Source organism: Martes martes (genome assembly GCF_963455335.1).
Source record: "Martes martes genome assembly, chromosome: X".
NCBI classification, from domain to species: domain Eukaryota; kingdom Metazoa; phylum Chordata; class Mammalia; order Carnivora; family Mustelidae; genus Martes; species Martes martes.
The window spans coordinates 60,463,098-60,485,931 of NC_137897.1; the positions used below are offsets into that span (position 1 = coordinate 60,463,098).

At 38.2% G+C, this 22,834-nt stretch overlaps 1 protein-coding gene across 1 annotated transcript in view; it reads right to left on the reverse strand.

Moving 5' to 3' along the window:
• ATRX (ATRX chromatin remodeler) overlaps positions 1-22,834 on the reverse strand; it is a 290,527-nt gene that overhangs the window by 108,273 nt on the left and 159,420 nt on the right. Inside the window, exons 16-19 of the mRNA XM_080795822.1 lie at positions 13,222-13,363; positions 12,060-12,169; positions 4,667-4,813; positions 4,333-4,510 (exon numbers count right to left, since the gene is read on the reverse strand). Of these exons, the coding sequence (XP_080651948.1) occupies positions 4,333-4,510; positions 4,667-4,813; positions 12,060-12,169; positions 13,222-13,363 (577 nt within the window). The remainder of the gene's footprint in view (positions 1-4,332; positions 4,511-4,666; positions 4,814-12,059; positions 12,170-13,221; positions 13,364-22,834) is intronic.

A 22,834-nucleotide genomic window follows, 5' to 3' on the forward strand; every position in this document is an offset into this window, starting at 1 on the left:
TGCAATAAACTCTAGTCATTAAAGTGTGGAACTATGTAGATTAATACTCAAGCTACCACAGTGAATAAATGCTCAGCATGACTTTAAGTAACTGTGCTATGAATTAAAAAAGGCAAATATAATAATGAGGTTATAAACAGGTTATTCATTTGTCAAAGCCTAATAAAAGCTACACTACAAAGAATAAACTTTAATGTATCCAAATAATAAAACAAAGGAACTGACCTAAGTGACTTTAGAAAATGTTATAACTATAAATTATAAAGCCAGGGACACCTGGGTGGCTCAGTTAAGCATCTGCCTTCGGCTCAGGTCATGATCTCGGGGTCTGGGGATGGAACCCTGCATCAGGATCCCTGCTTAGTGAGGAGTCTGCTTCTCCCTCTCCCTCTCCCCCTGGCTTGTACTCAATCTCTCATTCACTCTTTCCCTCAAATAAATAAAACCTCTTTAAAAAATTAAAGGTTATTATATATGAACCTCACAATAACCACAAACTGAAAACCTATACTAGATAAACAAGACACAATGAGAAAAGAATCTAAACATAACACTAAAGAAAGTCATCAAACCACAAGAGAAGAGAGCAAGAGAACAAGAAAAGAAAAGAGGACTATGAAAACAATCAGAAAACAATTAACAAAATGGATCAAGTCCCACATCAGGCTCCCTGCTCAGCAGGAAGCCTGCTATTCCCTCTGCCCCTCCCCCTGCTTGTGCTCTCTGTTTCTCTCTCTGACAAATAAATAAATTTTTTTAAAAAAATAAATAAATTACAAAGCCACAGACAAAAACGATCATGTAAACACTGTACTATGGTTGGTAAACTTGTTTCTTACAGAGGTACAGGTTAACAATTCTGAAATTGCATGTATAATGAATCTGGACAAATAAATAAATGGATGGCGGATAGCTGGAGCCAGGATTCTCACAGTTGGAAAAGTAATAACAGATTAACAAAGAAGATGAAAATGAACACTATGATACTGGATTAGACGACACCATTATGAAATCGAGTTTATCTCTATGTACTCACACACAAAGGGACAGATTCATGTGTAGATGTAGACTGGTACAATTATCACCTAGCTTTTGTCTGCTAAGAGGACCTAGAAGCAATAATACTCCAGTAGCAACAAACCATTTTTCAATAAAAGGCACCATGGCACATTACTGAAATGGTTAATTCTGGGGCAGGAATTCTGGGGCAGAGAAATTATAACATAAGCCTGGAGTACTTTATAGTACCAGAAAGTAATGAAGTGCTTAAAACAACAACAAAAAGTATGACGCATCAAAGGGATACAGGAACAAATCTACAAACCTGAAAGAGCTCCCAATGGCCAAACTGGAACAATTTGAACAACAAAATAAATAACATTGCATTAGTTTATAATCTAACATATAAACTAATAATAGTCTATACTGTTATAAATCAATGATTGATTATATAAACAAATAGAAAGGACAAATCTTTCTTAAAGAAAAATTCTAAATTTTATGTGCAGATAATGGCCACTCAGGGAGACAGAGCTTAATTTCTGCCTTCCCCTAACTTGGGTAAGCTAGACTATGTGACCGATTTCCAAAGAACAGAGTAGAGATAAGTGAAAATAATAAATCCAGTAATGTCATGTAGGTCTAATGTACCCTGGATATGATGTGATGAGAAAGGTATTTCTCCTCTGGTAAATTTTTTCAAAAATGTATAACCCCAGTCTAATTACAAGAAAAACAACAAACACACTAGTGAACATTCTACAGAATACTTGCACAACACTCAAGACTGACAAGAAAATGAAAAATAAAGAATGAGAAGTTGTCATAGACCAGACAAGACTGTGGAGACATGATAATTAAATGCAGTGTCATATACCCTAAATCAGATCCTGGAACAGAATGTGGACATGAAAAATGGTGAAATTCAAATACAGTTTGGAGTTTAGTTAACATATGCCAACAATGTATCAATTTCTTAGTCTGGACAAATCCACCTGGCAATGTAAAATGTTAACAGTGGGAAATCTGGGTGCATGAAATATGGGAGCTTTTTTTTTCTACTATCATTTCAAATTTTCTGCAAAAAATTATTCCAAACTAAAACATTTTTAAAATGTCAATAAATGATTTGCATGAAAGTAACAAATGTTATTCTTCATGTCAAGCTTGAATTTTTTATTTTATTTTTTTTTAAAGATTTTATTTATTTATTTGACAGAGAGAGAGAGAGATGACAAGTAGGAAGAGAGGCAGGCAGAGAGAGAGGAGGAAGCAGGCTCCCCGCTGAGCAGAGAGCCTGATGCGGGGCTTGATCCCAGGACCCTGGGACCATGACCTGAGCCGAAGGCAGAGGCTTTAACCCGCTGAGCCACCCAGGCGCCCCAAGCTTGAATTTTTTAAAAATTTATTTCCTCATGAACAAATCACAGTGTTAAGCATCTGAAACTGTTGTTTTACCTACCTAGAGCAACCTTCTTAAAAATCTGTTTCAATACTATTTACTAGCTTAAAGTTCTCTGATGATAAAACCACCATAGAACTTTCAGACAAATATTTGATAAACTTACTGAGCCTTAGATTTACAATGGCAATGTTACTTTGTTAATTAAATGTTAATTAAATCATTACAAAAAAGGCAAAACAGTATATATATTCAGTTATAAGATGAAGAAGATCTGAGAATCTAATTTATAACATGGTAAGTATAGCTGATAACACTGTACTATAAAACTAAAATTTGCTAAAAGAATAAAACTTATAAATGCTTTCACCAAAAAAAAAAAAATGGGGATAGTAAATATGTGAAGTCATGGATATGTAACTCAAAAGGGTGAATCCTTCTGTTTGGCAGGAAGCTAAGCCTAAGGAACAGGAGGATGGACCTTAGACAACCCGATGGAGAGCCCCAACTGAGGACCACCCAGGGACCACCCCATTCACCCACTTAGCAGTAAGTTTGCAGTTACAACATCCCAACAGAGTTAGAGTTAAGTTTGTTGTGTTTGTTGCACTTGTGCAGAAAGCAGTCACTTGCCCTTATGTCTCTAGAATAGAAATAATCCTGTGGTTTCCTACCCAATTAAGGCATTTCAAATTTACCTTGGGAAAGGACATGGATTGTTGGCTAATTATTAAATAATCTAGGCCTGTCACTCAAATGTTATGATCCTAGAACCCACCCAAAAGAAGAAACTGATATAAGCCCACACCCAGGAGTTTCGCCTCTCTCTTGAGGGGCCAATCTTTCCCTTGGAGTACATGTTAATAAAATGTTGCTCTGCCTTTCTTTCATTTTGCTATCCTATAATTCTTTAATGTGGGCAGTGAAAATAGCTAAGGCTTCTTTCCTTTTCATTCTCTCAGTAACACTTCCAAAATATACTCATTTATCAAAATCATATATTGTACACTTTAAATATTTTACAACTCTGTCCATTACACCTGAATAAACCTGAAAACAATAAAACTTAATAAAAAAGAAGCAAACTGATGGATTCTAAAGAACACTGACATTTTTGACAGTGAAAATTAGAGTTTTTTAAAAGATTTATTTATTTATTTATATGACAGACAGAGATCACAAGTAGGCAGAGAGGCAGGCAGAGAGGGGGGGAAGCAGGCTCCCTGCTGAGCAGAGAGCCCAATGCGGGGCTCCATCCCAGGACCCGGGGATCATGACCAGAGCCGAAGGCAGAGGCTTTAACCCAGGCGCCCCGAAAATTAGACTTTAACACACATCTAAAGCCTCAAAGTATCTCAAAGTAACATAATAGTTTAAAAAGAAAAAAGACACAAATAATTAAAAATTAATTAGTTTTGTGGATAATACAATTTGCTGCTTTTCTAGGTGCCAAATAAGAAATATTTGGATCTTGTAGTATGAGAATTACTGTCATAAAGCTAGACAGTATTGTAAATATTACCCTTCCATAGTGATGACACTTTAAAACACAGGAAAAAAAACCAGCAGCAATTCTTCTAATGACATAAAGTTGGGAAAGAAATTTAACTGTTTTCAGAGTATGGAGAGAGAGGTCTTGTTACCATCTAATATTCAGACAGCTGGAAGAAACCGTAATTGTGACTCAGGCACCAGATGCATTTTTATTTGTTTACAAGATCTCCCCTAAAAACCCTAAACACTTCTAGACTGAAAAATTGGCAACATTAAGAGTGCTTTCACCTTAATAAAATTATACTAAGAAACAGAAAGAAGGAAAAAAAAACGGGACAAATGAAACAAAAACCAGATACTTAGTAGTTGTTAAACAGAACATCAGCATATTTTTTATTCAACTTGCTTATTTTTCTCAGTGCCTGTTAATATATTACCTGGATCAACCAAAGCTTTGTTAAAGATTTCCTTAAGTTTCCTACTCTTCACATTCCTTCCTTGAGCAAGATTTCTGTACATCTCATAGCCTATGATCATAACACCACCATCTTCTTGCCACCTCTGCAGCATGTAGCTTCTCTCCTGAGGACGTTTCACAGTTGCTAATTCAGAGACCTTTTGTGGGAAAATAAAGATTTTTAAAGGTAGCTATTAGGAATGTAGGAATACTGCATATTCCCATGGAAATACGCATAAATGGTAATCTTTTTCTTTTACTCTATGAATTTCATGCAGTTATTTTAATAAAAGAAAATATTTAAATTTTAATACCTCAAGCTTCTCATCATCTTTTAATCCCTCCTGCCACTTCTCAAATTCATTCATCCAATTCAAAGCAGTATTAAGAGGACAAACCACCAAAGCTGTGCTGAAATCCAGTTTGTCGCACAAAAGAACTGTATGAAGAAAACTTACCACCTACAAGAAAACAAATTAAGTTATCATCATCAACTAAAATATCTGAAAAAAGTTAAAACAATCGTACAATTTACTAGTTTTGTTTTCTTTTACCTTCAAACAATAAAGCAACCAACCAACAGTCATAATTTCCAAACCAGGCAAAGTATGGGGAAAGAGATATGATATATAAAAAGACGGAGTCTGGGGCGCCTGGGTGGCTCAGGTTTTAAGCGTCTGTCTTTGGCTCAGGTCATGATCCCAGGGTTCTAGGATCAAGCCTGCATCAGGCCACCTGCTCTGCGGGAACCCTACTTTCTCCCTCTCCCACTTCCCCTGCTTGTATTCCCTCTCTTATTGTCTCTCTCTTTGTCAAATAAATAAATAAATCTTAAAAAAAAGATGGAGTTTGATTACATGATGTATGAAGTTCTTCTAACTCTAAAGCTTCATGATCCTGTGATCAATAATAACAATAAAAGAAATAACCACACCAAAACTAAGACTAATTCCCTAGTCTCTGCACAATGTCCCTCCCTACAAACTTCAGAAACTGCCATTGCCAATTTAGAAAAGAGTGGTGTTACATAGTATTTTTTTCATTTTAGATTGTTCTGAATTGATACCTTGTGAAAATGGAGGTGGAGTATGAGGACCCTAGGCTCACCTCATCCTACAAATACAATAACTATCAAATCATCATAAATATCCCAGAAATTAACCTAAAGACTGGGAGAACAAGCTCCATAAGTGAAGGTAGAGAAGAGGCCACATTGAAGAAGGTAGAAAGTATAGCCATGTGGTTTGGGACAGAAACAGATCAAGGCCACCATGGTGGGCAGGGAGATGCAGTCGTGGAGAAGGACAAAAGACAGTCTACCACACAGGGGAGCACACAGGAAAAATGAATCCCAAAAGCAACTGGCTTGGAAAGTGAGGAGGCCGCATTTGGTGAGTTCTTGCAACCAGTGGAGCTTAAAGTCCTGAGTTTTAAAGGTCAGCAGGCATGGCTGAGATACAGCCTGGAGGATACTGTGCTGCTCTTGGAGAGAAGGCAAACAGTGCATGGACATATAGCATGGAAACAGCAAAATGAAGGGCACCTGGGGGCACACAGTAGGGAGGGGTTTTGCTCATTTCGGACCACATCCCAGGGAAAGAGCATTCACAAAGAGACCCCTCCAGGAACAAAGAAACTAGTCAATATCTTCTTTCCACCCCTCCCCTCAGCATAAGCACAAGGGCACCTGTGGGAAGCAGAAAAGCACTAACACTTGTTACCTACCTTGCTTAGACTAAGCCCCAACTGCCAGCATTTGAGCAAAAGCACCCCTCTGGGTCATGCTTCCTTTAGTCCCAGGGCAGAAGGTCCTCTTCCCCAGAAGACCTGCCCAAATCCCTGCTTACACCATGTCTACCGACCTGGAAGTTTTTAGGATCTCAGCTCAGTAGCAGTTATAACACTTTTCATTTCAGAAGCAGACCTGAGCACACCTAGTTAAAAGATGCCACATTCAAGCAAGGAATCACACTGCCCACAACAGGCAAAGAGAGCCTCTACAGAAGGCTTCTGTGAAGGATAAAGTGGCCACGGCAAAACAACAAAGTACACAAAGCACCCACTGGAGACACTCCCACAAACACCAGACCCTAGGGAGCAGGGGACACTTATACGTTCATGGCACTACAAAACCTTTTCTTCATAAAGCCATTATTCTAAAGAATAGGAAACCAAGCTCACTTTTCTAACACAGAGAAACACATACAGAGGTGTAGACAAAATGGAAAGATAGAGAAATTTAACCCAAATGAAAGAATACAACAAGGCCATAGCCACATATCTAAACAAAAGAGATATAAGTATTATACCTGATAAATAATTTAAAGGAATGATCATAACGATACTTACTGGACTTGTGAAAAGAGAGGAAGACATGAGTGAGACCCCTAACAGAGGGATAAGAAATAACATAGCAAAGATAAAAAGCTTAATAAATGAAATGAGGAGTGCCGTGGTGGATCAGTTAGTTAAGCGCATCTGCCTTTAGCTCAAGTCATGATCCTGGGGTCCTGGGGAAGGAGGCCTGTATCAGGCTCCTTGCTCAGTGAGGAGCCAGCTTCTCCTTACCCCCTCCCTCCCCACACCCACTCATGCTGTCTATCCTGCTCACTCTCAAATAAATAAAATCTAAAAAGGGGGGAGGGGGTCAATAAGTGAAATGAAAAACAGGTTAGATGGACTAACAGCAGGCTGGAAGAAGCACAGAAAAGAATTAACGACCTGGAAGACAGAGTAATGGAAAGTAATCAGGCTAAACAAAAGAGAAAAAAATATTATGCAAAGTGAGAAGTGACAGGGAAATGAGTGACTCCATCAAACATAACAAGATTTGTATTACAGGAATCCCAAAGGAAGATGACAGAGGAAAGAGGGCAGAAAATTTATTTGAAAAAAATAATAGTTGAAAACATCCCTTATTTGGGGAAGGAAGCAGATATCCAGTTCCAGGAAGCACAGAGAACTCCCAACAAAAGCATACCAAGACATACTGTAATTAAATCAGCAAGATATAGTGAAAAATTTTTTTTAAAAGCAGTAAGACAAAAGAAGAAACTAACATAAAATGAACAACCCATAAGGCTACCAGCAGCTTTTAAAGCAGAAATTACAAAGTGAAAAAAACATGTAGAAAACTACATGGAAACAAATGAAAATGAAAACACAATGACCAAAAACGTCTGAGATGGAGCAAAAAAAAGCAAGGTTACACCAATACTAGCTACCTTAACAGGCAAAAAATATCTGAAATAAACAACCCAATCTTATACCTAAAGAAGCTAGGAAAAAAGCAACAAACAAAACCTAAAACCAGCAGAAGGAAGGAGATAATAAAAATCACAGCAGAAATAAATGATTCAGAAAATAAAAAAATAGAGAAGATCAATGAAACAAGGAGCTGGTTCCTTGAAAAATATCAATTAAATATATAAACCTCTAGCTAGACTAAGAAGTAACAAAAAAGAAAAAGAAGCGTTGACAAGGATGTGGAAAAAAGGAATCATCTTACACTGCTGGTGGGAAAACAAACTGGTACAGCCACAGTGGAAAAGAGAATGGAGATTCCTCGAAAAGTTAAAAATAGAACTGCCCTATAATCCAGCAATCACACTACTGGGTATTACCCAAAGAGTAGAAAAATACTAATTCAGAGGCATACATGTTTTTTAAACATACTATGTTTTAAAAAAGCATAATTTACAGTATCCAAATTATGGAAGCTGCCCAGGTATCCATCCATAGATGGATAAGGATGTGAGACACACACATACACACACACACACACTGGGATATGATTTAGCTGTAAATAAGATCGAAATCTTCCAACTTGTTACAACATGGGCGGAGCTAGAGAGCAAAATGCTAACTGTAATAAGTCAGTCAGAGTAACAAAAATACCACAGGAATTCACTCATATGTGAAATTTAAGAAAAAATAAATGAACAAAGGGAAAAAAAGAGAGAGGGACAAATTAAGAAACAGACCCTCACTTAGAGAGAACAATCTAATGGTTACCAGAGGGGAGGGCGGTAAGGGGATGGAATAAATAGATGATGGGGACTAAGGGGTAAACTTGTCATAACGAGCACTGAGTGATGTATGGAATTAGTGAATAACTATACTGTATACCTGAAACTAATATAACACTGTACATTAACTGAATGGAATTAAAAACTTAAAAGCCAATGCAGGGGTGGTTCAACACCTACAAATCAATCAGCGTGATATGCCACATTAATAAAAGAAAGCATAAGAACCATATGATCCTTGCAACAGATGCAGAAAAGGCATGACAAAATACAGCATCCTTTCTTAATAAAAATCCTCAAGAAAGTAGGGATAGATTGCAACCTACCTCAACATCATAAAGACCATATATGAAAGACTCACAGCTAACATCATCCTCAATGAGGAAAAACTGAAGAGTTTTCCCCTAAGGCTAGGAACATAACAGGGATGTCCACGCTCACTACTATTGTTCAACACAGAACTGGAAGTCTAGTCTCAGCACAAAAAGAAATAAAAGGTATCCAAATCAACAAGGAAGAAGGAAAACGTTCAGTCTTTGCAGACAACATGATACTCTGTAGAAAACCTGAAAGACTCCAACAAAAAACTGACAGACCTGATACACAAATTCAGCAAACTCAGGATATAAAAGCAATTTACAGAACTCTGCTCCATGTCTATACACCAACAATTAAGCAGCAAAAAGAGTAATCAAGGAATTGATCCCATTTATGACTGCACCAAAAAACACAAGATAACTAAGAATAGCCTAACCAAAGAGGTAAAAGATTTATACTCTGAAAACTACAGAACATTTATCAAAGACACTGAAGAGGACACAAATAAATGGAAAAACATTCCATTCTCATGGATAGGAAGAACAAATATTGTTGAAATGTCTATACCACTGAAAGCAATCTACACATTTAACGCAATCCCTATCAAAATACCATTAGTATTTTTCACAGAGCTAGAACAAACAATCCTAAAATTTGTATGGAACCACAAAACACCCCAAATAGCCAAAGCAATCTTGAAAGAGAAAAGCAAAGCTGGAGGCATCATGATTTCAGATCTCAGGCTGTATTACAAAGCTATAATCACTAAGATAGTATGGTACTTGCCTGAAAACAGACACATAAAGCAATGAAACAGAATAGAGAACCCAGAAATGGAACCATAACTATATGGTCAACTGACAAAGCAGGAAGGAATATCCAATGGAAATAAGACAGTCTCTTCAACAAATGGTGCTGGGAAAAATGGACAGCAACAGGCAAAGAATGAAACTGGACTACTTATTTCCACCACACACAGAAATAGATTAAAGATCTAAATGTGAGACAGAAAACCATCACATTCTTAGAGGAGAAAACAGGCTGCAACATCTTTGACCTCAGCCATAGCAACTTCTTACTAGACATTTCTACAGAGATAAGGACAACAAAAGCAAAAATGAACTACTGTGACTCCATCAAGATAAAAAGCTTTGGCACAACAAAGGAAACAATAAAACTAAAAGGCAACCTACCAAATGGGAGAAGATTCTTGCAAATGACATATCAGATAAAGGTCTAGCATCCAATATCTGTACAAAGAACTTATCAAACTGAATACCCAGGAGCGCCTGGGTGGCTCAGTGGGTTAAGCCTCTGCCTTCGGCTCAGGTCATGATCCCAGGGTCCTGGGATTGAACCCCGCATTGGGCTCTCTGCTCAGCGGGGAGCCTTCCCCTCTCTGTCTCTGCCTGCCTCAATGCCTACTTGTGATCTCTGTCAAATAAATAAATAAAATCTTTAAAAAAAAACTGAATACCCAAAAAATAAATACTCCAGTTAAGAAGTAGTCAGAAGACATGAACAGAGATTTCTCCAAAGAAGACATGAAAAATTGCTCATCACTCATCATCAGAGAAACACAAATCAAAACCACAATGAGATACGACCTCACACAGGTCAGAATGGCAAAAACTAACAATTGAGGAAACAACAGATGTTGGCGAGGATGTGGAGAAAGGGGAATGCTCTTACACTGTTGGTGGGAATGCAAACTGGTGTAGCCACTCTGGAAAACAGTATGGAGGTGCCTCAAAAGTTAAAAATAGAACTACCCTACAACCTAACAACTGTACTACTAGGTATTTATCCAATGGATAACAAAACTACTGATTTGGGGCACATGCATCCCTATGTTTACAGCAACACAATCAACAATAGCCAAATTATGGAAAGAACTCAAATGTCCACCGACCTATGAATGGATAGTTAAGTTATAGTATATCTATACAATGGAATATTACTCTACCATCAAAAAGAATGACACAAGGGTAGCTGGGTGGCTAAGTGGGTTGAGCCTCTGCCTTCAGGCCAGGTCACGATCTCAAAGTCCTGGGATCGAGCCCCACATTGGGCTCTCTGCTCAGCAGGGAGCCTGCTTCCCCCTCTCTCTCTGCCTGCCTCTCTGCCTACTTGCGATCTCTCTCTCTCTCTCTGTCAAATAAATAAATAAAATCTTTTTAAAAAATGACACATTGCCACTAGCAAGGACATGGATGGAACTAGAGTGAAATAAGCCAGTCAGAGAAAGACAAATATCGAACGACTTCACTCATATGTGGAATTTAGGAAACAAAATAGGTGAATATACTGGAAGGGAAGGAAAAAAAAATAGGGTAAAAACTGAGAGGGAGGCTGGGATGCCTGGCTGGCTCAGTTGGTTAAGTGCCTGCCTTTGGTTCAGGTCATGATCCCAAGGTCCTGGGATCGAGTCCCACATCAGGCTCCCTGCTGAGCAGGGAGCCTACTTCTCCTTCTGCCTTTCCCCGTGGCTTGTGCTCTCTCAAAGAAATAAATAAAATCTTTTTAAAAAAACTGAGAGGGAGGCAAACCATACGAGACTTAACTATAGAAGGTTGTTGGAAGGGAGGTGGGGTGCGCTGGGAGGATGGGCTAAATGGGTGATGGGCATTAAGGAGGGCACTCGTGATGAGCACTGGGTGTTATATGTAAGTGGTGAGTTACTAAATTCTACTCCTGAAACCAATACTACAATAATACAACAATTAATATTGTTAAGTAACTTGAATTTCAATAAAATCTTGGAACAAAAAAAGAACCTTAAAAGCCAAAACAATTGGTTAAAATGGTTAAAAAATAAAAAAAAAAAAGTTCTGACTCACTAAATCTGTAATTATTATCTCAAGGCTTAATATTACATATACATTCAAAAATATATATACATATATATTCACTAATGTCATCTCTGCCACAAGTCCTGCCAATCAGAAATTCAGTATTTTAATAGTGAAAAATAGTTTGTATTCTCATTACTATAGGATCACAGACTATTAAAAAAAGGAAGTTCATTTCCACCTCAGAATCTTTGCAGTTTTTACTGGCAATGCCTTGTAACCCCAATCCTTCACTTCATTAGGATCTCCACTCATACATCACCTCCTTGAAGTTGCATTCCCCCTCTCTCTCTTTGAACACTTACTACCTGAACGTACATATTTCTTATTTGATTAAAATCTCTCAACTGCACTACAATATAAGCTTCCTGAGGGAGGGCTCTTGTTAGTCCTGTTTACTGACTGCTGTATCTCCAGACCCTATAACTTTGCCTGGGAAAGAGAATATAATCCAACATATAATCCTGAATTCATGAATGCACAAGAACAGAACACCTTCATGTTCTTACCTGTAAAGTCTTACCAAGGCCCATGCAGTGTGCCAGAATGCATCCTGAACCTGGAGATTTCTTTGTTTTTTTTACAGATTCACAGCAGCAATCCCACATAAATTGAACACCTAAAAATGATAGCTTCATTGAGTTTAAAGATCCAAGTTAAAAATCTTCCTTCACACACATATCAAAAACATAACAAAAACTTTTAAGAAACGGAATCTTAAAATGAGATAAAAGAATCTCTTAAGTATATATGAAATCCCCCCATCCTCACTAAGGTTAATTAAAAAAAAAAAAGATAGTAAACTGAAGCATACAACAGGGCAATTTTCCTTCATTTGTCTATTCTATCACAGCAAACCTTCATTCCCTGGGAAAATCTGAAGAAACATATTAATAATCTAATATACAAATGTTATCTAAAATTTTATCTAATTTATAGATTCCTATCAAATATTATTTCAGGTTTATTGAGTTGATTAGGAAAACTACCCAGGAGATAATTTATCATTTCTCCTTTCATTCACTAGTAAAGACTAAAGAAGAAAGAGGGCTCACTATTCAAGGAGCAGAACTGTAGAACTTCCCTTATGAAGTTCTTCACATACACACTCAAAACTGACTTACTGATTCCACTTTAACAAAACAGAGAACAGGGATAATTTGGTATCTTTCAAAATACCAATGTCAGAATATTAACAAACATACCTGAAAAAAGTGTTGAAATAGAATTTCCTTAAAAAGGCTTTTAGCAAATGGTGGTATCTCTCCCTACCCTGCAGCTGCCCCTACCCAACCATGGCAAACTATATGAAATCCACTTGCAATATGTACCCATTTGTATGTGGCACTTATTTTGCCTCTACAATACTCATTTTCTTTGCAATCATTCAATTGTTTCTCCTCATTTATTTATGAGCTCTACAGGGACTGAGTTCACGTCTGTTTTGCTCACCAATGTGCCTCTAGTGCTTACCAGAATGTGAGGCACACAGGAGACACCAAATACTGGTAAGACTTAATTAAAAATGCTTTAATCACGGGGCACCTGGCTCAGCTGGTTAAGTATCTGACTCTTGATTTAGGGTCTCATGAGTTCAAGCCCCACATTGAGCTCCACGCACTGGCGGGAGCCTACTTAAAAAAATGTTTTCATCATAAAATTGTTTCTTACCATCTACTTGATGTGGTTTCAATTTGATAACCATATTTCTATGAACCTGCACTAAAGGTTCTTTGGTTTCTTCATCTTCATCTAAAACCAACTTGGTTGTTATTGGACACTTGGTGGGTGAAGCATCTTCAATTTCTATGACCTATAAGAAAGGGAATTATAGTTAGCTAACTCACAGAAATCTTTTGAGCAATGGTGGAGTATTAGTGTTATTAAGGGAAATTTTCCAAAATATAGATATATCTATTTACACACCACACATCCACTATTTATGGTTCAAGTAAGATCAGGACAGAGCACAGGTTAATACACGTTTTCCAAAATTAATACTTATATAAGACTTTGAACCACTGTGGAAATATCACTAATTTAACTCATCAGTTCTCACCCAATATATCTCAACACACACGATAGGTACAGTTGTGAGAAAACCAGTACTCTAAAATAAACTATAGTACCACCTTACAATTTTTAAGAGACACATGGGTCCCAAACAAAGATGGTTTTATTTTCCTAGAAGACATATGAAAATGTGCAAGGGCACTTAAGGTTGTCACAATGACTGGTCAGGAGTGGTATTTAATACAGGCAGAGAGGAAAGTAAATACAGATGTTCAGTAACATAAAAGTCCTAAACAAGAACTGTTTGACCCAAAATGCCAAACAATTCCCACTGCAAAACAATGTAAACATGTGTTGTGAAAGGGAAAAACTTTTAGAAACATTGGTTTGAGAGCCACAGGCTCAAAAAAAAGTTACAAAAATATAAAATATCCTCTAACTGTAAAAGGGAAACAATAATCTCAGGTTTCTTATATAAGAAAAAACAAATAGATATAAATACATGTGAATACATGTATGTGTGTACATTTTTTTGCTGTCTTATCCCAATATCTATCCATTACATAATACACCCAAGAACTGTATAAGGTAGGTACAAATATTCCCATTTTACAAATAAAAAGAAGTGAAGGACACAGAAGTTAAATAACTTACACAAAGTCATACAACTATTAAGTATTACAACACTAAGATACCCAGAGGATCAGATATTAGAGTCCTTGCTCTTAAGCACTACAAAATACTGCTTTAACAAAGGCAGTGATTGTCTTAACAAAAACTTTATGACTCCATGAAAACCAATAAAGATCCATTATTTTGTTTTTTATAAGATTCATGATTTTAAAAATACAGACATTATGATCTTTAAGGAATACAATTTACCCAGTATGTCCTTTCTTATTTAGAACTATAACAATGTACCCATAGCAGGCTGGGATGACATCAGGTCACAGGAGTTCAGTTAGATAATTATTAAACCATTTCGAACACCTATAAATCCAACAGGAGATCAAAGAGCAGAGCAGCAATTCTAGGAATGGAAAATCGACCACTTTCTGGAAGGTAGAACGTGTGAAGTGAATCCAAAGAGACGGAAAGATACACCGCGGCAGGGGAGGCCAGCTCCCAGGAAGCAGCGGAGCAACAGAACACAAAATCAGAACTTTTAAAAGTCTGTTCCACTGAGGGACATCGCTCCAGAGGCTAAGCAGGGGTGGAGGCCTTGTGGGGACAGCGTGGTCTCAGGTCCCGTGGGGTCACAGAAGGATCAAGGGTGTCTGCATGTAGCAGAACTCGCAGGTATTAGAGTGGGGAAGCCGGCTGGCTACAGAGACGGAGCGGATGAGTGAGCACCCCCCTGGAAGACCACAGCAGCAGGAATCTGGTGGGTTTGGAGACTCCAAACGGTGCTGTGTGCCAGAGAGAGAAACGCTTGGTCACAGGCCAGGTGACATCGGAGCGCGCCCAGAGACCAGGGAAATGGGAGTGACTGAGTGCTTTTCTCCGAGGACGCACTGAGGAGTGGGGCACTGAGCTCTTGGTTTCTCCCAGCCAGAGACTGGGAGGCTGCCATTTTCATTCCTGTCCTCCAGAGCTATACAGAAAGTGTTCAGGGAAAAAAAAGCTCCCAAGAGCGAACCTGAGATGACTTAGCCCAGCCCCTGGCAAGGGTGGTGCAATTCCTCCTCCGGCAAAGACACTTGAGAATTACTACAACAGGCCCCTCCCCCAGAAGATTAGAAAGAACATCCAATGAAGACCAAGCTCACTGATCAAGGAGAACAGCAGAATTCCAGAGGAGGGGAAAGCAAAGCATGGAATTCATGGCTTTCTCCCCAAGATTCTTTACTCTTGCAAAGTTAAATTTTTATTTTAAATTTTTTCTTATGCTAATATTTTTTACTCTTTCCTCTTTTAATGTTTTTTAACGAGTCTACCTTAACGATACTTTACTTTAAAAAAAATCTTTATGAACCTTCATTATCATAGTCATGTTTTATCCTTCATTTTAACTAACTTTATTTCTTATAGACATACAAGGATTTTCCTTCTAAAATATTTTGGGATACAACTTCTAATATCAAACCATTCTGAACAGCTACAAATCCAACAGGAGATTGAAGAGAAGAAAAGCAGCAATTCTAGAAACAGAAAATAGACCACTTTCTGAAAGATAGGACCTGCAGAGAAGTGAATTCGAAGCACCAGGAAGATAGACCGCGGCGGGAGGGGCCAGCTCCTGGCAAGCAATAGAACAATGGAGCACAAAATCAGAACTTTTAGAGGTCTGCTCCACTGAGGAACATCACTCCAGAGGCTAAGCGAGGGTGGAGCCCTCGAGGGGACAGCATGGTCTCAGGTCCCACAGGGTCACAGAAGGATCAGAGGTATCTGAAGGTAGCAGAGCTTGCAGGTATTAGAGTGGGGAAGCCGGCTACAAAGACGGAGCAGAGGAGTGAGCTCTCAGCTAGGGGTTACCTTAAACTGTGATCCATGGCACAGTCAGGACACTGCTTTTTGAGCAAGGACCCCACAAGTGACAGATCTGGGGAGAACCCCCCAGAAGAGTGGCAAGGATCTGCTGGGATTGGAGACTCCAAACAGGGCTATGTGCCAAAGACAGAAATGCTCCGTCACAGACCGGGTGAGCTTGGAGTGCGGCCGGACACCAGACAAACAGGAGTGATTGAGATCTTTTCTCCGAGGGCACCCTGAGGAGTAGAGACCCAAGCTCTCGGATCCTCTGGGCCAGAGATTGGGAGGCCACCATTTTCATTCCCTTCCTCCAGAGCTCTACAGAAATCTTTCAGGGAACAAAAGCTCCTGAGAGATAACTAGAGCAGATTACTGAGCCTGGCCCCTGGCAAGGGAGGTGCAATTCCGCCTCGGGCAAAGACACTTTAGAATCATTACACAGACCCCTCCCCCAGAAGATCATCAAGAAATCCAGCCAAGACCAAACTCACTGATCAAGGAGAACAGCGGAATTCTAGAGGAGGGGAAAGCAAAGCATGAAATACATGGATTTCTCCCCATGACTCTGCAGTCTTGAAAACTTAATTAAATTTTTAAAATTTTTTTCTTATTCTAATTTTTATTAACTTTTACTCTTTCCTCTTTTAACGCTTTTTAACTAGTTTATCTTAACAATACCTTACTTAAAAAATCTTTTTGAACCTTTATAATTATAGTCATATTTTATCTTTCATTGTATCTAACTTTATCTTTTGCAAACACATAGGGTTTTTTCTTCTAAAAAATTTTGGGATACAACTTCTTCTAATAGATCAAAATATACCCTAAATCTAGCACAGTGTTTGTTATAGTCTCCAGCCTGACCATTATCTCTCCACTTTCTTTTCCTTTCTTTTCCCAACCAACTTACCTTATCAACTCCTTTTTTAGACTTTTTAAAAAATTTTCATCTTTACAGTCATATTCCATCCCTTCATCGTGTTTACCCTTATTGTGTGTGTGTGTGTGTGTCTAAGTTTTTCTTTCCTTAAAATTTTGGGAGGTAGTTTCTGCTAAGTGACCAAAATATACCCAAAATCAAGTGGGTATCTCTGTTCTATTCACCGATCTAATTAATATATAACTTTTTTGTTTAATTTTCTTTAAATTTTTTTTGGACTTTTAACCCCCTTCTTCTCCCCACAATTTGGGGTCTCTTCTGATTTGATTAACACACATTTTTCTGGGGTCCTTCCCAACCTTTCAGTAATTTATTCTCTCATTCATATATTCTTATCTGGATAAAATGACAAGGCCAAAAAACTCACCACAAAAAAAAAGAACAAGAGGCAATACCGAGGGCTAGGGACCCAATCAATACAGACATTGGTAATACGTCAGATCTAGAGTTCAGAATGACGATTCACAGGTACTAGCTGGGCTTGAAAAAGGCAAGGAAGATATTAGAGGAACCCTGTCTGGAGAAATAAAAGCCCTTTGTGGAGAAATAAAAGAACTAAAATCTAACCAAGTTAAAATCAAAAGAGCTATTAATGAGGTGCAATCAAAAATGGAGGCTCTTACTGCTAGGATAAATGAGGCAGAAAAAAGAATTAGTGATACAGAAGACCAAATGATGAAGAATAAAGAAGCTGAGCACTAGAGAGACAAACAACTACTTAACCAAGAGGGGAGAATTCCAGAGATAAGTGATACCATAAGACAAAACAATATTAGAATAATTGGGATTCCAGAAGAAGAAGAGAGAGGGAAGCAGAAGGTATATTGGAGCAAATTACTGTAGAGAATTTCCCTAATATGGCAAAGGGAACAAGCATCAAAATCCAGGAGGTGCAGAGAATCCCCCTCAAAATCAGTAAGAATAGGTCCACACCCCATCATCTAATAGTAAACCATACAAGCCTTAGTGACAAAGAGAAAATCCAGAAAGCAACCTGGAAAAAAAGTCTATAACATACAATGGTAAAAATATTAGATTGGCAGCAGACTTATCCACAGAGACCTGGCAAGCCAGAAAGAACTGGCATGATATATTCAGAGCACTAAACGAGAAAAACATGCAGCCAAGAATACTATATCCAGCTAGGCTATCATTGAAAATAGAAGGAGAGATGAAAAAAGCTTCCAGGACAAACAAAAACTGAAAGAATTTGCAAACACCAAACCAGCTCTACAGGAAATATTGAAAGGGGTCCTCTAAACACAGAGAGACCCTAAAAGTAGTAGATCAGAAAGGAACAGAGACAATATACAGTAACTGTCACCTTACAGGCAATACAATGGCACTAAATTCGTATCTCTCAATAGTTACCCTGAATGTTAATGGGCTAAATGCCTCAATCAAAAGGGTATCATAATGGATAAAAAAACAAAACCCATCAATGTGTTGTCTACAAGAAACTCGTTTAAAACCCAAAGACACCTACAGATTTAAAGTGACAGGTTGGAAAACAATTTACTATGCTAATGGACATCAAAAGAAAGCTGGGGTGGCAATCCTTCTATCACATCAATTAGATTTTAAGGAAAAGACTATAGTAAGAGATGAGGAAGGACACTATATCATACTGAAAGGGTCTGTCCAACAAGAAGACCTAACAATTTTAAATATCTATGCCCCGAACATGGGAGCAGCCAACTATACAAACCAATTAATAACAAAAATCAAAGAAACACATCAACAATAATACAATAAGAGTAGGGGACTTTAACACTCCCCTCACTGAAATGGACAGATCATCCAAGCAAAAGATCAACAAGAAAATAAAGGCCTTAAATGACACACTGGACCAGATGGACATCACAGATATATTCAGAACATTTCATCCCAAAGCAACAGAATACACATTCTTCTCTAGTGCACATGGAACATTCTCCAGATTAGATCACATCCTGTGTCATAAATCAGGTCTCAACCGGTATCAAAAGATTGGGATCATTCCCTGCATATTTTCAGACCACAATGCTCTGAAGCTAGAACTCAATCACAAGAGGAAATCTGGAAAGAACCCAAATACACGGAGACGAAACAGCATCCTTCTAAAGAATGAATGGGCCAACCAGGAAATTAAAGAAGAATTGAAAAAATTCATGGAAAGAAATGATAATGCAAACACAACGCTTCAAAATCTGTGGGACACAGCAAAGGCAGTCCTGAGAGGAAAATATATAGTGATACAAGCCTTTCTCAAGAAACAAGGTCTCAAATACACAACCTAACCCTACACCTAAAGGCGCTGGAGAAAGAACAGCAAAGAAAGCCTAAACCCAGCAGGAGAAGACAAAAATGAAGATTAGAGCAGAAATCAATGAAACAGAAATAAATCAACAAAACTAGGAGCTGGTTCTTTGAACAAATTAATAATAATAAGATTGATAAACCCCTGGCCAGACTTATCAAAAAGAAAAGAGAAAGTACTCAAATAAATAAAATCATGAATGAAAAGGGAGAGATCACAACAAACACCAAAGAAATACAAACAATTATAAGAACATATTATGGGGAACTACACGCCAGCAAATTTCACAATCTAGAAGAAATGGATGCATTCCTAGAGACGCATAAACTACCAAGACTGAACCCGGAAGAAATAGAAAACTTGAAGAGACCCATAACCAGTAAGGAGATTGAAGCAGTCATCAAAAATCATCCAAAAAACAAGAGCCCATGGCCAAAGCACTTCCCAGGGGAATTCTACCAAACATTTAAAGAAGAATTAATTCCTATTCTCCTGAAACTGTTTCAAAAAATAGAAATGGAAGGAAAACTTCCAGACTCATTTTATGAGGCCACCATTACCTTAATCCCAAAATCAGACAAAGACCCCATCAAAAAAGAGAATTACAGACCAATATCCTTGATGAATACAGATGAGAAAATTCTCACCAAAATACTAGCCGATATAATCCAACAGTACATTAAAAGGACTATTCACCATGACCAAGTGGCATTTATTGCTGGGCTGCAAGGTAGGTTCAATATCTGCAAATCAATGTAATACATTAATAAAAGAAATAATAAGAACCACATGATACTCTCAATAGATGCTGAAAAAGCATTTGACAAAGTATAGCATACTTTCTTAATCAAAACTCTTCAAAGTGTAGGCATAGAGGGTACATACCTCAATATCATCAAAGCCAACTATGAAAAACCCGCAGCGAGTATCATTCTCAATGGGGAAAAACTAGAGCTTTGCCCCTAAGGTCAGGAACACGGCAGGGATGTCCACTATCACCACTGCTATTCAACATAGTACTAGAAGTCCTAGCCTCAGCAATCAGACAACAAAAAGAAATTTAAGGCATCCAAATAAGCAAAGAAGAAGTGAAACTCTCACTCTTTGCAGAGGATTTGATACTTTATGTGGAAAACCCAAAAGACTCCACTCCAAAACTGCTAGAACTTGTACAGGAATTCAGTAAACTGTCAGGATATAAAGTCAATGCACAGAAATCAGTTGCATTTCTCTACACTAACAACAAGACAGAAGAAAGAGAAATTAAGGAGTTGATTCCATTTACAATTGCACCCAAAACCATAAGATACCTAGGAATAAACCTAACCAAAGAGGCAAAGAATCTGTACTCAGAAAACTATAAAGTAGTCATGCAAGAAATTGAGGAAGACACAAAGAAATGGAAAAACGTTCCATGTTCATGGATTGTAAGAACAAATATCGTGAAAATGTCTATGCTACCTAAAGCAATCTACACATTTAATGCCATTCCTATCAAAATACCATCCTTTTTTTTTTTTCAAAGAAATGTAACAAATAATCCTAAAATTTATATGGAACCAGAAAAGACCCTGAATAGCCAGAGGAATACTGGGAAAAAAAGCCAAAGTTGGTAGCATCACAATTCCAGACTTCAAGTTCTATTACAAAGCTGTCATCATCAAGACAGTGTGGTACTGGCACAACAACACACGCATAGATCAATGGAACAGAATAGAGAGCCCAGAAATAGACCCTCAACTCTATGGTCAACTAATTTTTGACAAAGCAGGAAAGAATGTCCAAAGGAAAAAAGACGATCTATTCAATAAATGGTGTTGGGAAAATTGGACAGCCACATGCAGAAGAATGAAAGTGGACCATTTCCTTACACCACACACTAAAATCGAGTCAAAATGGATGAAAGACCTCAATGTGAGACAGGGATCTGTCAAAATCTTTGAGGAAAACAAAGGCATCAACCTCTTTGACCTCAGAAACACCAACTTCTTCCTAGACACATTGCCAAAGGCAAGGGAAGCAAGAACAAAACTATTGGGATTTCATCAAGATCAAATCTTTTGCACAGCAAAGGAAACAGTCAACAAAATCAAAAGGCAGCTGACAGAATGGGAAAAGATAGTTGCAAATGACATATCAGATAAAGGGCTACTATCCAAAATCTCTAAAGAACTTATCAAAGTCAACAGCCAGAGAACAAATAATCCAGTCAAGAAATGGGCAGAGGATATGAACAGACATTTCTGCAAAGAAGACATCCAGATGGCCAACAGACACATGAGAAAGTGCTTCACATCACTTGGCATCAGGGAAATAACAAATCGAAAGCACAATGAGATACCACCTCACACCAGTCAGAATGGCTAAAATTAACAAGTCAGAAAATGACAGATGCTGGCGAGGATGCGGAGAAAGGGGAACCCTCCTACACTGTTGGTGGGAATGCAAGCTGGTGCAGCCACTCTGGAAAAAAGCATGGAGGTTCCTCAAAAAGTTGAAAATAGAGCTATCCTACGATCCAGCAATCGCGCCTCAGGGTATTTACTGTAAAGACACAAATGTAGTGATCCAAAGGGGCACGTGCACCCAAATTTTTATAGCAACAATGTCCACAACAGCCAATCTATGGAAAGAATCTAGATGTCCATGAATGGATTAATGGGTAAAGAAATGTGGTATATATATACAATGGAATACTATGCAACCATCAAAAAAATGAAATCTTGCCTTTCACAACGATGTGGATGGAACTACAGGGTATTATGCTGAGCGAAATAAGTCAATCAGAGAAAGACAATTATCATATGATCTCCCTGATATGAAGAATTTGAGAGGCAACGTGGGGGGTTTGGGGAGTAGGGAACGAAAAAATGGAAGAATATGGGATCGGGAGGGTGACAAACCATAAGAGACTCAATCTCACAAAACAAACTGAGGGTTGCTGGGGGGAGGGGGGCATGGTGTTGGGTTATGAACATTGGGGAAGGTATGTGCTATGGTGAGTGCTATGAAGTGTGTAAACCTGGAGATTCACAGATCTGTTCCCCTGGGGCCAATAATACTTTATATGTTAATAAAAAACCATTTTTAAAAAAAGAAAGATACAATGATTTTAAAAAAGAATTGTAACAATCAATTACATAATATTCACCATGGAAATTTTCAAATATAAGAAAAAGTAGAACAGCATAATAAACCCTGTTCCCCATTATCCAACAATATCAAATATTATCAACTTCTGGTCAGTTTTTTTTTTCCACTGACTGCCTCCTACTCATTCTGCAACTCCTCATACCCCACAAATGATTTTTTTTTTAAATGAATTCACTGCACTTGCTGAGTCTGTTGAATGAATGTAGAATTCTTTTTTTTTAAATTTATTTATTTGTTAGAGAGAGAGCGAGCAGGCACAGGCAGACAGAGTGGTAGGCAGAGGCAGAGGGAGAAGCAGGCTCCCCGCCGAGCAAGGAGCCTGATGTGGGACTCAATCCCAGGACACTGGGATCATGACCTGAGCCGAAGGCAGCCGCTTAACCAACTGAGCCACCCAGGCGTCC